The sequence below is a fragment of the Mustela putorius genome, unplaced genomic scaffold (assembly GCF_011764305.1).
Source record: "Mustela putorius furo isolate JIRA1106 unplaced genomic scaffold, ASM1176430v1.1 tig00003846_pilon_pilon_pilon, whole genome shotgun sequence".
Taxonomy (NCBI): domain Eukaryota; kingdom Metazoa; phylum Chordata; class Mammalia; order Carnivora; family Mustelidae; genus Mustela; species Mustela putorius.
The window spans coordinates 21,546,050-21,561,526 of record NW_025421999.1 but is presented as its reverse complement, the minus strand read 5'-3'; the positions used below and the strand labels follow the sequence as shown (position 1 = coordinate 21,561,526).

Here is a 15,477-nt window from a genome sequence, read left to right as displayed (position 1 = left end):
TGAAAAGCATCAGTGTTACGATCCAGAAGGCTCTGCTGGTGGTGAGTGAGGAGAAGGCACTAGGGTCAGGGACCAAGAGGCCTCCGCATTAGCACAGAGATGGTAATGCCTGACGCACCCAAACTTCATAAATGGGCCTCAGCCCAGCCATCTTGTTCCCTCTGACCCGCCCACACATCCTTCTTAACTCAATGTAACGTGTGTGCAAGGTGATGGAGTGTTACCTGTCGCCTTCTCACCGCCCCACGCCAAAATTCCCTACCAAAGGACAAATCTAAGGAAACTCTGTAACTCAGAATGCCCAGCGTTTTTGGATCCCACCGTTCTGTAAGGCAGGGGGCGAGCTGGATGTCCGCGGATAGCCACATTGCAGGCGGGAGGGAAATTATGAATCGGGGTTCCTGAGAGAGTGTCTGCCGGTCACACCTGGGGGACTCGCTGGATACCCAAAAGCAGTGTCTGATGCGACCTCTCCTGCTTGCGGTGCCCTGATGGACTGAAAGGGAACAGATGCCAAACAAGCCACCCCTTGTGTGGAACTGCCGAAAATCCTGTCTCCACATGGTGTCTGCGTGTACGCCGCCCTCCAGTGACGGCACTCCTGACAGGCTTCTTCAGAAGCCGGGACTCTTCGAGAAGACTCTGATTTTTTTTTTTTTTTTTTTTAGAAAACTAATTAAATGCATTTTTTAATCATAAAATCTCATTATAAAAGACTTTGAGAAAACCGGTTAACGACCAAACCTGAAGAATATGAAATTTGAGAATTCAGCAGACCAGTGTTTCAGAAACATTCACCTTGCACAAGACTGACTACATAATAGTTTTAACTGCCTTCAATTTTGTGGATTTTGAAAATTTCATCTTTAGATTCGTTTCAAAATGGCCTTTTGAGAAGCAAGTCTGTTCCTTGTTCAGCTTCATTATTTATTTTATTTCTTGATGGCTGGAGCATGTGCCTGGGGCTAGGCCCCCCAAGAGGCTCGCTGACTCTCCCCAGGTCATTTTTCCTGTTAGGACAAGCACAGAGTAAGGGCACCACTCAGAAAGTAGCCCCCATGACTCAGGCGATCATTTTTGGCTCTAGTTGAAAGCAGTCATTTCTGTGTTGCAAAATAGAATAGGAGCAACAGGTTGAGGAGGTGTTTATTTTTCCCATTGCTTAGGAAAGCTAATGCCACTGCCTTTTGATGTCCTGGAAATACTCCTGGGAGGCACGGTGGGCATCCAGCAGCTGTGTGGAGCAGCCCAGGGCAGGGGGCGGTTCTGGGCGGCCTCATGCTGGTGGGGCTACTCCCGGGCCCTCCGGGTGCCGCCCTTTGGAGACCAGCAGGCCATACGGCGCTTCACCCTCCACAGCCAGGCTTCTGCACACCTTGCTGTTGCGTGTTTTGACTCATCTCCCCTGGAACAGCAGCTATCGCCTTGCAGATGGATGTAGATGAGCGAGCTGGGTGATAGGGACTGGTTAGCATGGAGGAGTCAGTCTGCCTTGGGTTCAAGTCCTGCCTTGCTAAGTAAGAAGATGAGAACAGAACCTGGCATGTATCAAGCCCCAGGAACGATGAGTGTTATTAGTAAGGTATATATGAGATATGAAACATTAACACGAAGGAGACAGTACTTGAAAGGGAATAGTGACACCAAAATTCCGAAGAATGCTCCTGTGTTTTATAAGAGATAGCCACACAAATAGAGATAGTCATCACCACCACCGCCATCTCGTTCATCACTCTTTGGCAATACAGAGCTCTCTTTTTTCTGAACTGCCTGGACTTCTTGAAGGACAGAACCCAACCTCCACGGCCCCGCTCTGGGTTGCTTTAATGAAGTTTTACCTGGTTCTCTTCTCTCTGCCACGTTTCAGGACTCCATTTTCTTTTTTCCTCTCCATATTTCTTCCCAGTTCCACTGAAAAGTAATTGGCATGCGTCACGTCTAAGTGCATTTTATTCGTAAGCTGCCTGGTTAACCCCGTTGGACTTTTCTGTTTAAGAGGCTTGACCAAGAGTTGGATCAAGGTCAGGGTTTGGGGTTAAAGGGACCAGCCTCCTCAGGTAACAGAGGGCTGAGGTTCGGAGTTGTTAGGACATGGGTCAGAGGCAAAGCTGCTGTGTGGGACGAAGGCACTGAAATCCAGCCAAAGTTCTGCTAGACAGGCCATGCCCACTGGTGGGTTAATGTTTCTTCACACCACAGCGGCCACCCTGGTCGGGATCAGGGGCAGAGACAAGTCAGGATCGTCTAAGCTCCCAAAGAATTATCAGAATTTGGTCTTACTTTCCCACCAGTGATTCTATTCCCAGTGCCTTGTTTCTTATACCATAGAAGAAGAAACGAAAATATTGCAGGACTCAACCCTTCCTCCAAACGGAGGAGTGAAATTTACCTGTAATTGGCTTCAAAATCGAGAGAAAGGTGCGGGAATTAATCCTCTCTCATCATTCAATGGTTAAAGAGGGAAAGAATGTACGTGGCCACCTCTATGCATGCCACTGCTTTCTAGGAGAACATAGTCAAGTATTACCATTACAACATAGAAATCAAAGTGCTCTGACGGGAAAAACATGACGCTATAAGAGCCATGTGGGGCCCCTAACCCACCCCAGGGAATCCTGGGAAGCTTCCCAGGGAGGCAGCATTTAGTGCTGCATGCAGAAGGCAAGGCTGGCATGATCTAGAATAGGATATTGAAGAAAGAAAACCATTCCAACTAGAAGGGAGTGTTTTTTCAAAGTCAAGATTCATTTGGGGGAATTGTGATCAATTCAAAGTTAGGACAAGGAAAGGAGGTGAGGGGTAAGCAGAAGAGGTAAACAGAGCTGTTTCATGAAGAGTGTGGTATGTAGTGTGACCACAGAATTTGTCTTCCAAACAGGGATGTTTTGACCATAGAGGGAGTACTAAAAATAATTAAAATGATCTAAATGTGATATGTGTCTTTGCTGATCAATGACTTGACCAGTGGATGTATCAAATAATTGTATTTAAAAATGATTTTCTAAACTAAAATTCCAAAAATTCTGGACAAATGCTTAATGGAAGAGGGTGCCAGTCCAACACACATAAACAGGACCCTCCCGGGCAATCTAGACAATTTGGTTACCCTGGTTGCATACTGCATCCCAGGATTGGATCTTTATCCTGAATGTAGTAGGGAGATATTCAAGACTGTTATAACCTATGAGAAATAATATGATAGGGGGCGCCTGGGTGGCTCAGTAGGTTGAAGCCTCTGCCTTCGGCAGAGGTCATGATCCCAGGGTCCTGGGATGGAGCCTCACATAGGGCTCTCTGCTCAGCGGGGAGCCTGTTCCCCCCACCCACCCCTGCCTACCTCTCTGCCTACCTGTGATCTCTGTCAAATAAATAAAAATAAAATCTTTGAAAGAAAGAAAGAAAGAAAGAAAGAATGAATGAATATGATAGTATTTGGGTCGATCAGATTAGGTAACATACATAGTTGCAAGGACAGTTTTGTGGGTCAGCTTAGTCCCAAGGTCTGACTCCACTGTTTTCTAATTTGGGGACAATTTCTAGCTGCATTACCTAACTTACCTTGTTCCCACACTCTCCTAAGTTCTTTACATATGATAAATCACTTAACTGTCACAATAATTTTGTGAAGGCAGTACTGTTACTGCCATTTTATTGATGAGAAAATTTAGTCACAGAGACACCAAGTAACTTTCCCAAGATTATATAGCAGATAAATGATGGAGTACCTACCCAAGGAGTCTGGAACTAGCATGTGCTTTTCATCTACATACCATGCTGTTTCACTCAAACAATTTATTTAACCTTTTAACTTCATTTTCTCGTCTGTAAAGAGGTGATCGTACACAGATACATAACACATAAAGATTACATGAACTGATATCTGAAAAGGGCTTAGCCCTGACTGTACATTATTCATTTTTAATTATTTTTTTATTAGCATATGCAGTACTTGTTTCAGGGGTACAGGTCTGTGATTCATCAGTCTTACACAATTCATTCTATGAACGAAGTTTGATAATAAAGTCGAATAGTGAGAGAAATAGCAAAGAGCCCTAGAATTTTGAAGGACATTTACCATCCCATTAATGGGTAATGAAATTAGAGGCTTTTTAAAATAATGAAATGTTAAGAAAGAAGGAAAATTATGTGCATTTGCCCCAATAAGCAGGTATGTGCTTTTAATCAGCCATTGACTATGCAAAGTTATTCATCTATAGATAAATGACATAGCTTACTATTTGTAGTTCTATACTGCCTTCTTAGTGGAACGTTCATGGTCTTGTATCTGTAAAATAAATAGGTGTTCTTGCAATTCATCAATAAAATTAGTGCCCTAGAAATCTTCTTTGCATAACAAATAAAAAGGTACATATGATTGATAGGCTTTTAGTTATGTTCAGGGCACTGAATTCAGAGTCTCTGGAATTTCCAAACCCAAAGTGAATTCCATTTCAGCCTAAAACATGCTGTGTTTCAAGCAGCACGAATGTCACACACAAGGCACACTGCTTTGGTCCCAAATATGGAAACTCCGTGCCTTCAGAAAAATATTCAAAGAGAACACAAAAAAACAGTCAAGGGCTTTGGAGAAATGAATGGATATGTTAGCACAGATACTCTGCTCGGGCTCTCTCACTTTTGGAAAATCAAATGAATGCCTTCAGAACTGAAACCTGGAGGGGACTAGCCGTATCAGCGAAAACACCCCTCAGTTTAGCAACCATCAACAGAATTCCAGTACTTGTGAATTTCTGGTTGACCTAGTACTTGCCCCTTGAAATTATGGACATCTAGCCTGGTGAAAGTCAAAGTGAGCTTCTGAACACAAGTCGCCAGGACCATCTAGAGGTGGGTGCATAATGGAGGGGCTCCCACCATGCTGAGGAAACCCGATGGGAGGCATAAGAGGGTCACGAAATTGTAGAGGGAGTGATGCTCAAATTTCATTTTGAAGGCTGAGAGTTAACTCAGATGATGAGGCAGGGAAGTAAATTCTAGGAATAAATGCCAGGGCTGAGAAGGGAGAGAGCCTGGTGTTTTCAGGAAACTACATTGTTTTGGCGAGGCTATGGCAGAGGCCACGTGGGGAGCAGGAACAGAACAGGCTGAAGAAGTCGGTAGGCATCAGGCAGTTTCTGTAGAAACAACTCTTTCTGCTTCCTAGGACACCAGGAGTCCTTGTGGATTATACCACTGCTCCAAAAGAGGGACAACATCTACCCTTATGTGATCTCTGCTACCCATGCAGAGACAGGGACAAAATTATTGGTCATGTTTTTAAAGATGTATTTATTTTTTTCAGAGAGAGGGAACAGGGGGAGAGGCAGAGGGAAAGAGACAATCTCAAGCCGACTCCCTGCTCAGTGCAGAGCCTGACTCGGGGCTTGATCTCATGACCCTGAGATCACAACCTGAGCCCAAAGCAAGAGTCTGAAGCTTAACCGGCTGAGCTCCCTTAGAGCCCCGAATTATGTGGTCATGCTCTTAAAAATAAATAAGTGCCATCCAGGAAGAAATGAGACTCAGTTGGAGACCTACATGTGATTTGCATTTCTCTTAGGGGTTTCACAACCTTTCTATTTTCCAGATTGGATGAGAATTACCTGGAACTTGAAATCATTTACATTTATTCCAAAAATTCACTTTTCAGAACAAACCTACTCATATGTTTACTCCCCGAATAAAGAACTTCAGAATGGCCCAAGAAAGAGGGTTCCTTTTGTGAGATGAGGACTGGCAGAAACCAGGACAGAAATGTGGACAAGTTAGTTCTAATATCTAAAAGGATTGTGACTAATACTTTGATACAATGTTACATGTACAGAAAACTTGCAAGAACACTTCCAAGAAATTTTTCCCCATTTGTCTTACTGATTTTTCTTGTTCTCTGGCTCTTTCTCCACATACACTACATATACTTCTTTTTTTTCCCTTGAATCATTTATAATTTGCAGATATCATGTATCTTTATATATAAGAGCTTTAGTATACATTTCCCATGAACAAAAACATTCTTACATAACTCTTGTACATTTATCAAAATCAGGCAATTTAATGCTGATACAAGTCTATTTTCTGGTCCACAGTCCATATTCAAATGTTGCCAATTGTCTCAGTAATGTCATATTTATGGTTTGGGGAGGATTTTGTTTTTCTGGTCAGGGATCCAATCCAGAATCACACACTGTAGTAAAGTGTAATGTCTTTTAAGTCTCTTTCCATCTGGAATAGTTCCTCAACTTTTCATTGCCATTCATGACATTTTTGTTGTTGTTGTTAACATATAATGTATTATTTGTTTCAGGGGGACAGGTCTGTGAATCATCAGTCTTACACAATTCACAGCGTTCACTATAGCACACACCCTCCCCAATGTCCATCACCCAGCTGCCTCATCCCCTCTCCCCAGCAACACATTGATGACATTCTTAAGTGTACAGGCCAGTTATTCTGTAAAATGTCCCTCAATTGGGGTTTTTCTGGTGTTGCCTTGTGATTGGACTAAAATTGTGCATTTCTGGCAGGAATACCACAAACATGGAAGTGTATACTCAGGATATCTTTTTTTTTTTTTTTTTAAGATTGATTGATTGATTTGAGAGAGTGGGGGCAGGAAAGGGAACAGAAGGAAAGGGAGAGAGAGAATCTCAAGCAGACTCCCCACCAAGTGTGGAGCCAGACATGGGGCTCGACCTCATAACCCTGAGTTCATGACCTGGGCCAAAATCAAGACTAGGATGCCCAACCCACTGAGCCACTCAGGTTCCCCCCAGGATATCTTATAAGGAAATCCCTGACATCTGTGGATGGTCTTACCTTTGATTACTTGGTTCAGGTGTGGTTTGCTTGGTTAATCTGCTATAAAATCATATTTTTTCCTTCTTTAATTAATAATTTATTCACTAGCTTTGGATGATTTTATCATTCTTAATCATTTTGATGACTGCAAAATGATGATTTTTTTCCAACTTCATTATTGTTGCTGCATTTCTTAAGTGGTACTCTACCACAAAGAAGAAACTGCCCTTTTCTCATACATATGTAGACATGTATGTATAGTAATAAGGACTCATAGACCCTTACTTCATCCCACGGATATCCTTTTGCTACCATTCTTTATTTTGATCCAACTTTCCCAGTTTTGGCCAACGGTGTCCCTTCAGATGTCCCTTCAGTACTTTTGGGGTATCCCCATCATCTTTTGAGCACCCCCTTGCTTTGGGGCCTGTGTTGCAGGTTCCCTTTGTAGTTTCACTCCCTTACAACTGGAATCAGCCATTTCTCCAAAGAACCCCAGTTCCTTTTAAGTGGGGACTGGCATTTGGACCCAAGATCTAGGTTTGAGGTGCGTAAAATTGCTATGGAGGCAATCATTGTATGTAGACCCTTTGGGTGGACAGAGCTAAAATACACACGCACGGATATTGACAGCCATTCCTAGATATATTACAAACCATATGTTCATACTGATACCTCTAATTCTAACTCAAAGGCTCAAGGTTCATTCTAGTCTTCCTAGTTTCTCTACGGTAACTTCATTTTCCAGCTTTGAGAAATCTAGTTCCCATTATCGTCAAAGGATTAACTCATCTGTTAAATGCTACAGCACACAGAAAGCAATTTAGAATTGCTAGATCCTGCAACAATAAACACAACCCTGCTAACTAGAGTTCAGTATATTTTTCAGGTCTTTCTGTCTTGAGAGGAGCAAAAATAGCTCTGTGTTTGAAATTACTGGGGCTAGCTCCCTGCAACCTCCCCCTTTATTGTGGTTATGTTACTCATTTGAAATAGACCAAAGTTTGTTTATTTCTGTCTGTATTTTCATTTTTGGTTCTATTTTTTCCTCATCACTGCTAGTGTAATTTTCTTTTTCAGTGTGTAATACTTTAACATAGTTCCAAAAGTCAGAAGTGCCAAAAGCATATGGAGAGAAATGTCAGTCCCTCCCACCACCTCTTCCCACACGTGTGCTGTAGGTAACCAGACTCCTCAGTTTCTCCTTTACCTTCTTGTGTTTTTGTTGCAGTAGTAAGCAGATGGTGATACCTGATTTCTCTTATTTTCTTACACCGAGGATAGCATACAATATAAACAGGATTGCACTTGGTTTCTTTCTCACTTAAAATATTTTCATTTTAAAATCTATCCTCTCCCTCAGTTCATAGAGATCATCCCATTCTCTTTTCACTTCATCATAGTAACCTACTGTGGGGCTGCTCCATAATTTATTCAGTCACTCTTTTATGTATGAGCATTTCGGTTCTTCTCGTATTTTGCAATTCCAAATGGTGCTGCAGTAAAGAGCCTTGCACAAATATGTTTCATGTTCTTGAGGTTATCTTCAAAATAAATTCCTAGTTGGAGGATTACTGGGTCAAAGGTAAATGCCTCTATGGACCTATTAAATACTGCCAGATTTCCCTCCATGTGGTTTGTACCATTTTGCATTCCCACCATCACTGTGTGACTATCTGCTTTCAACAGCTGTCCAGGTTCTAAATTTTTTTTCCAATTGAATGAGAAAGAAAGGGTATCTCAGTATGGTTTGAATTTGTGTTGCTCTTCGTATGAGTAAAGTTGAACACGTTTTTGAAAGTTTAAAGGCCACGTTACTTACTTTTGTAGATTATCTGGTTATGTCGTACACCCACTTTTTTATCTGGTTTTTGAAAAATTATCAGAAAGAACTTGTATCTTTATGATGCTGAGTCTTCTATCCAGGAACGAAGGCTATATTTCCACCCGGTTAAGTAAATTTCCAGGTCTTCCAGGAGCTTTCTGAACGATCTTCTCATAGGTTTTGCACAATTCTTGGTACGTTTATTCATAAGTGTGTTATCCTCTCTGTTATTATTGTGAATAGGGTTTTCCTCCATAATCAAACCCTCTTTGAGGTTCTCATTCGTGTATATGAGGGCTACTGATTTCTGTATATTAACTTTATATCTTGCTACTTTATAAAGTATTTCTATTTTTCAGTTAATTTTGTCACTGATTCTCTTGGGTTTTCCAGGTATACTTGTCATATATTTGTGAGTAGAAATAGATTTGCTTCTTTTTTTGTTTTGTTTTGTTTAAGATTTTATTTATTTATTTGACAAAATGAAAGAGAGGGAGAGCATGAGAGGAGAGAGGGGGAGGGGGAGAAGCGGACTCCATGCTGAGCAGGGATCCTGATGTGGGACTCGATCCTGGAGCTCCAGGATCATGACCTGAGCTGAAGGTAGTCGCTTAACCAAATGGGCCACCCAGGCGCCCAGCTTTGCTTCTTTTCCAGTTTGTTGGTTCTGACTGATACCTCCTGTCGACTTGAATGAACTAATACTTCTAGTACAGTGTTATCTTGTTGCTGATCTTAGTGAAAATGCTTCTCAGATTTCCCTGTTAAGTGAGAAGGCATGTTTTAGGACTAAGTTGTACACATCTCTACATGTTAAGGAACTAACCATTAATTTTTTTTTTTTAGTGTTTTTATTACTAATGAATGTTGAATTTGTCAAAGGCCTTTTTCAGCATCTATGGAGATGCTCAAATAATTCTTCAATCTTCCAATATGATATGTTATATTCTAATATGATATATTTTATTCCAAAGTTATTCTATTATAGTCTGTTCTATTCAATAGATCTTCAAATATGATATATTATATTAACGGATTTACTAAGAATAAGCCAACCTTTCATTCCTAGAATACATTCCACTAAGTCATTGTGTGTTATTTTCTAAATATAATATTGAGTTCTCTCCAGTAATATTTTACTTGGGATTTTTATATTATATTAATAAATAATACCAGTCTGTAATTTTCTTTTTGTTTGCACTAGTGTTACCTTTTTAGGCATCATATTAGTTTTCTATTGCTGCTGTAAGAAATCACCTCACTGTCTTAAGCAACACAAATTTATTCTTTCATTTTTAGCAGTCAGAAGTCCAAAATGGGTATAACTGGTCTAAAATCATGGGGTAAGCAGGTCTGTGTTCCTTCCAAGATCTTTAGAAAAGGATCCCTTTCCTTGTCTTATCCAGCTTCTGGAGGCTCCCTACATTCCTTGTCCAGGGCCCTCCCCCACATCTCCAGAGTTCGTAGTGTAGGATCTTCAGATCTCAATCTGTATGTGTCTGTGTGGGCATGTGCAAGCGCGTGTCTCAGACCCAGGTTTCCAAGCTCGCATCTTCTCACTCCCCTGCCTCTTTCCCTACTAAGGACCTTCGTGGTTACATTGGCCCCATCTAAATCCTTCAAAACTATGTCCCCCATATCAACATAATTGAAATCACATCTGAAAAATCCCTTGTGCCATGGAAAGTAATAGATCTACAGTTTCTAGGATCAGGATGTGGCTATCTTTCTTCCTACCACAACTAAAAATGTTATAGTTGCTTTATAAAAAGAGTTAGGAAACTTTCTTTTGCTATGCTTTGAAACAGTTTATCTAGTGTTCAGATTCTCTTCTCCTTGAAGGCTTGGTAAAATTCTCCTATGAAACCATAGGGACCTGGTGCATCTTCATAGTTTCTTAATAACCTTTCTTTTCCTTCTTTGGAAATTGCTTTATCTAAACTTTCAATTTCTATTGGGTCAATTTCAATAAACTACTTTTCTGGGCAATTATCTCTCTCATCTAGGTTTTCTAATTCATTTGCTTTGAGGTCTACAAAATGGCCTCTTATGTTTTAAGTTCTGCATATCTCAATGATTATTTCTCCCTTGCCATTTTTTTGGTCATTCAACAAATTTATTAAATATCTACTAACTGGTTTACAATTCCATTTTTTTATTAACATATAATGTATTATTAGCCCCAGGGGTACAGGTCTGTGAATCGCCAGGTTTACACACCTCACAGCACTCACCATAGTACATACTTTTCCCAAAGTCCATAACCCCACCACCCTCTCCCTATCCCCTCCCCCTGGCAACTCTCAGTTTGTTTTGTGAGATTAAGAGTCTCTTACGGTTTGTCTCCCTCCCAATCCCATCTTGTTTCATTTATTCTTTTCCTACCCCCAAACCCCACAACATTGCATCTCCACTTCCTCATATCAGGGCATATGATAGTTGTCTTTCTCCGATTGACTTATTTTGCTAAGCATAATACTCTAGTTCCATCCACGTTGTCGCAAATTCCCTTGCCTTTTTTATTTCGTGTATGTGAACTTTCTCTCTTTTTTCTCAAATAGCTGAACTCGTGATTGTCTGTTTTGATACTTTTGTAAAGAACCAGGATTTTGATTTACTAGTTAGGTATGTCATTCTTCTGTTCTCTACCTCATTAATTTTTGCTTTCACCTTTATCATTTCCTTCCTGGTGCTTTCTTTTGATTTACATTGTTCTTTCTGCAGAAAGAAAGAAAGAAAGAACATCTTTCTTTTTGAGTTTGGTGTTTAATTCATTTATTTTTCATGATAAAACTGTTTACGGCTAAGAATGCTTAAAACGATGCTTAACTATAATGCCTTATGCATCATAGGTTCTAATAAACAGCGTTTTCATTATCATTTTTTTAAATTCTGCACTTTTAGGTTTCTATTTTCCTTTTCACCCAGATGACCTTAGCTTCCAGGTCAAAGGGCTTTCTTGTTGTTTTAATGTTATTAATTTCTAGTTTTATTATATTGTGTCAGAGGGTTTGTGATATTTCTGTTTCATGCAACTTACTGATTCTTTTTTTGTGACCAAACACATAATCAAGTAATGTGACTTTCTATGTGTGTTTGAGAAGGTGTGTCTTCTACCCTTGGAATATACTATTGGACACATTTAAATGAGAACTACCTGACTGATTATATACTCAGGTCTTCTAGATTCATACTTATTTTTAGTCCATTTGGCCTGTCTTAGATCGAGTATCACTTATTATTATGTTTCCACATATTTCACTTTGCATCTTTCACAGGTAGTTTCTTCTTTATCAAGACGGTTGTCTTCCCCTCCCGCTTTGGAACTTTGTAGGATTTGCATTTTTGTCCTGTTGGTTGCCTTTGAACTTAAACGTTTTTAATGTCCCTAGTCCCTGTTTCTTATTTAATCCTTTATTATCTCATTGGTCAGTTTTCAATGGAGTTCTTTGACTCCCAACTATTATTTCAACTCAATGAGCTTCTCTTTCAACTTCTCTATCTTTCCTCCTATTTCTAGTTACATTATTTTTTACTTTGTCATATAAAATGTATACATTATCTCTCAACCCTTCTCCTATCTTTATCAGACTCCTAAATCTGATAAGTACATTAAACGCTCACTATCAATCCTTTTGCTCCAGTGATTTCTTGGTTGGATAAAGACTGTTCAAGAAGAGCTGATGTGGATAGTGTTCTCTGCATTCTTACATTTTAATTTTTAGGCCTGTTTTTCCGTAGCCTTGATACTTGAAGAAGGTCTTGGATGGTTGTAAGATCCTTGGTTTGTACTTTAATTTCTGACTTAAGATGGTTTTCATATCCTGGGGTGCTTGACTGAACATATTTAATTTACTTGGCAGTGTTGTATTGTGATTTTCTTTGCTTTATGGTTTATTTCGTAAGGGGATTTGGCATTTTCCTAAGACGATAGATTTTGTTGTTCTTATTTTCTATTTTCTTTTATAACAATTTTGTATAGATTTAAGCTGTTTTTCCTAATTTCATAGATTTCAAGTATTTACAAGATTTCTACTTTGAGAGGATACTTTCTAGTGGTGTATCCAAGATACGTTCTTTCTACTATTTTATTTTATTATTATTTGAGGATGATGATTGGGGAGGTGGTGTGTTTCCAATTTCTTCTTTCTCTTTTTTCCTCACAGGATCTGACATTTCCCCTCTTTTGCTATCCTTTTCCCTTGTCACCCAGTTTCCAAAGGATGTTGCTTCTTGCTTTGTGTTTTTTACCCCCTGCCTTTCCGACTGCCACCTCGATTCACACCCACTTCTGAGTCTCTTCCTCGTTGTCGCCACTGCGGTTTACCAGGATTCTTACGGTCTTTTCTACATCAGGTTGACATTCTTTCAGCGATGGCTTCAACTCAGTTCTTGGATGCCACCTCATTTCCTGCTTCTCTCATCTGTCCTGTTTCCCCAAGGCTCGTGCCCTAAGTGTGACAGACAGCTCTGTCGAGATTCAGTTTTAACTTTCTTTTTTTTTTTAACTTACAGGTCATTTGAAGATTACATAATTTTCTATCTTCTTGTTTACCGAGAAGTGTGGGTTTTGTGTAGTTTTCCTTATTCTTCCTGTTGGTCCGTTTTGCTTGCGGGTAGTTGATCACATTAATCTAGGCTGCCTCTTTCTAAATGGTACTGAGACATAACAAAAGAAAAGGTGCTATTTTCCACAGGACTAGAGCCACCTTGGTGATATAGAAAGACCTGAGAGAGAGAAAGCTGGTGCGTTCTTTGTGGAAACCATTCAAAGATTGACTTGTCTAGAGCATAGAACTTTTAGGGCAAAAACAAAATCAGAGAGGCCGAGTCAAGCATCGGATTTGAAGAGTTCAGTTGCAGTCACGTTTGTTTTTATACGCAGTCCCAGGGAGCATAAAAATGTCTGACTAAGTATTGCCTGTTCATTAAAACCCTTTCAGATTCATCATTCACCCAGTGACCCAGTAGGTAGTAAAGTTTCCATCACACAACTATTCCTGCATCTGACAGATGAGGGGTTGGAAGAGAGAGCCTCACTCACGTGACGTCCTGGTCGCAAAGTTGACTTGAGGAGAGCCAGCAGTAGAACAGCAGCCCGCTGACTGATGATGCCATGCATTTCCAGCCCAGCTTCGCCTCATCACAGAACTTTGTCCTTGTTTGAACCTCTTTGCAATCTTGTGTTACTGTTCAGTCACTTCTGTAACCTAAGTCCACTCCCTGACAACAAATAACTAGGAGAAAGTAGTCTTTAGCGTTGTATTTCAAATTGATTTGCCCTTTTAAAAACAATGTAAGTTGCTTGTCCGATGAGTAGGAAACACTTTCTCCACTAATCTACCTCCGTCTCTCTTTTCACAGAGGACAGTTATGGGATGGATGGGAAGGTTAATCTGCCCAGCCTCGCGGCGGCCGATGTCAACTGGCAAGGTCTAGAGGATTTATACAGTGTGAACGAAAGTGTCTATGAGTACAGACAAAACTATACACTTAGTCTGGTTGACTGGACTAATTACTTGAAGGATGTAGATAGAGTATTTGCACTGCTGAACGGCCACCATGAGCAAAATACAACAAACAAGACTAGGACTGCTCAAAGCGATGCATTCCCGGCTGGATCTGCTGAACTCTCGGTGCCGGGGGAGGGGGCCTCCGCGGAGTCCGACGAAGACCCGAGTCCTAGCGTTGGGGAAGCGCCTCATTGGACCCTGCCCGCTGACCTTCCAACCCTGCATTGGAACCAACCAACATTCAGTCCAGACACGAAACTTGAATGGAATAACGACATTCCAGAAGCGAGTCATTTGAATTCTGAACACTGGAGAAATCATAAAACTGAAACGTGGACGGAGCACGAAGAAGGAAATCATCCTGAAACCGACTTCAGTGGCAATGGCCTCCCAGAGCTGGTCCTCCCGCCCGGCCCCCGGCGGCTGCCCGGGAGCTGGCCGCTGCGAGAACTGCCCCGGGCTGGCGGTCCAGGCGAAGACGGTTTTGAAGATCAGCAGCATCTTTCGGGGCCCGCTGATGTGGATGCCGTTCATCAGACGATCGATGCGTCTGCCGGGCAGCGGCCCGCGAACCCCGGCGGCGAGAAGCGGCTGTCCAACAAGGCGAAGAATGGCAAGACGGGGAGCTTACAGAGTCTAGAAGGCAGTGCCTCCTTTCCACTCTCCTCCAATTAGCGGACATTGTGACCTTACCCTAAACACAGTATTTTTGTAACTTTTTATTAGGAAACTAACAACGACGATCAGGACAGCCAACATTGTACGCTACCCCAGGCACACAGGTGCAGGAGTCAGCGCCCGCGCGAGCAGGAGGCCCGCCGGGACTCGGTGTTGTGATTCACCATGTGTCAAGAACAGAAAGAAAGGTTGACTTGTGTGTGTGCGTTTGTTTGTTTGTTTGTTGAGTGTTTAGGGAACACACAAACAGTGGTGTTTTTGAAAGTGATAGGGATATGTCTATACAAATATTATCCGATCAAGATGGCTAGAATTGTACCTTTCTGAGTTTCTAAAACTTGACACCCTCCGTGAATGTGTCAGCACACTTTCCACTGCCTGCATAATGGGGTTTTGATTCCGTTTTTAACCACTGGACCTTTTCAGTGCCATCACGTTCAATGATTTTGCACTTTGAGATCAGAATGCCATGTCTGTTTGGTTAGTCATTTTTTTTTTTCCCTTCCCATAAGCATTTTCATAGTCTCACCGCTTGCTTTCAGTTTGACCACTGGGAAGCAGACCCCAGGAATGATACCCAGTACGGATGACATATTGCTCAGTGTACGCTTTTGCCAGAAAACATTGCATGCGTTTTCCTCGACTTGCTAAAATTGATTAGCA

The 15,477-nt window shown here is 41.2% G+C and overlaps 1 protein-coding gene across 5 annotated transcripts in view; it reads left to right on the top strand.

Annotated features, from left to right (window-relative positions):
• Positions 1-14,158, top strand: part of SULF1 (sulfatase 1) — a 172,793-nt gene extending 158,635 nt beyond the window's left edge. For all 5 annotated transcript variants that reach the window (XM_045063218.1, XM_045063217.1, XM_045063219.1 and 2 more), the window contains one exon: positions 13,988-14,158. In XM_045063218.1, the coding sequence (XP_044919153.1) occupies positions 13,988-14,018 (31 nt within the window). In that variant the 3' untranslated portion in view covers positions 14,019-14,158. The remainder of the gene's footprint in view (positions 1-13,987) is intronic.
• The last annotated feature ends 1,319 nt before the right edge of the window (positions 14,159-15,477 follow it).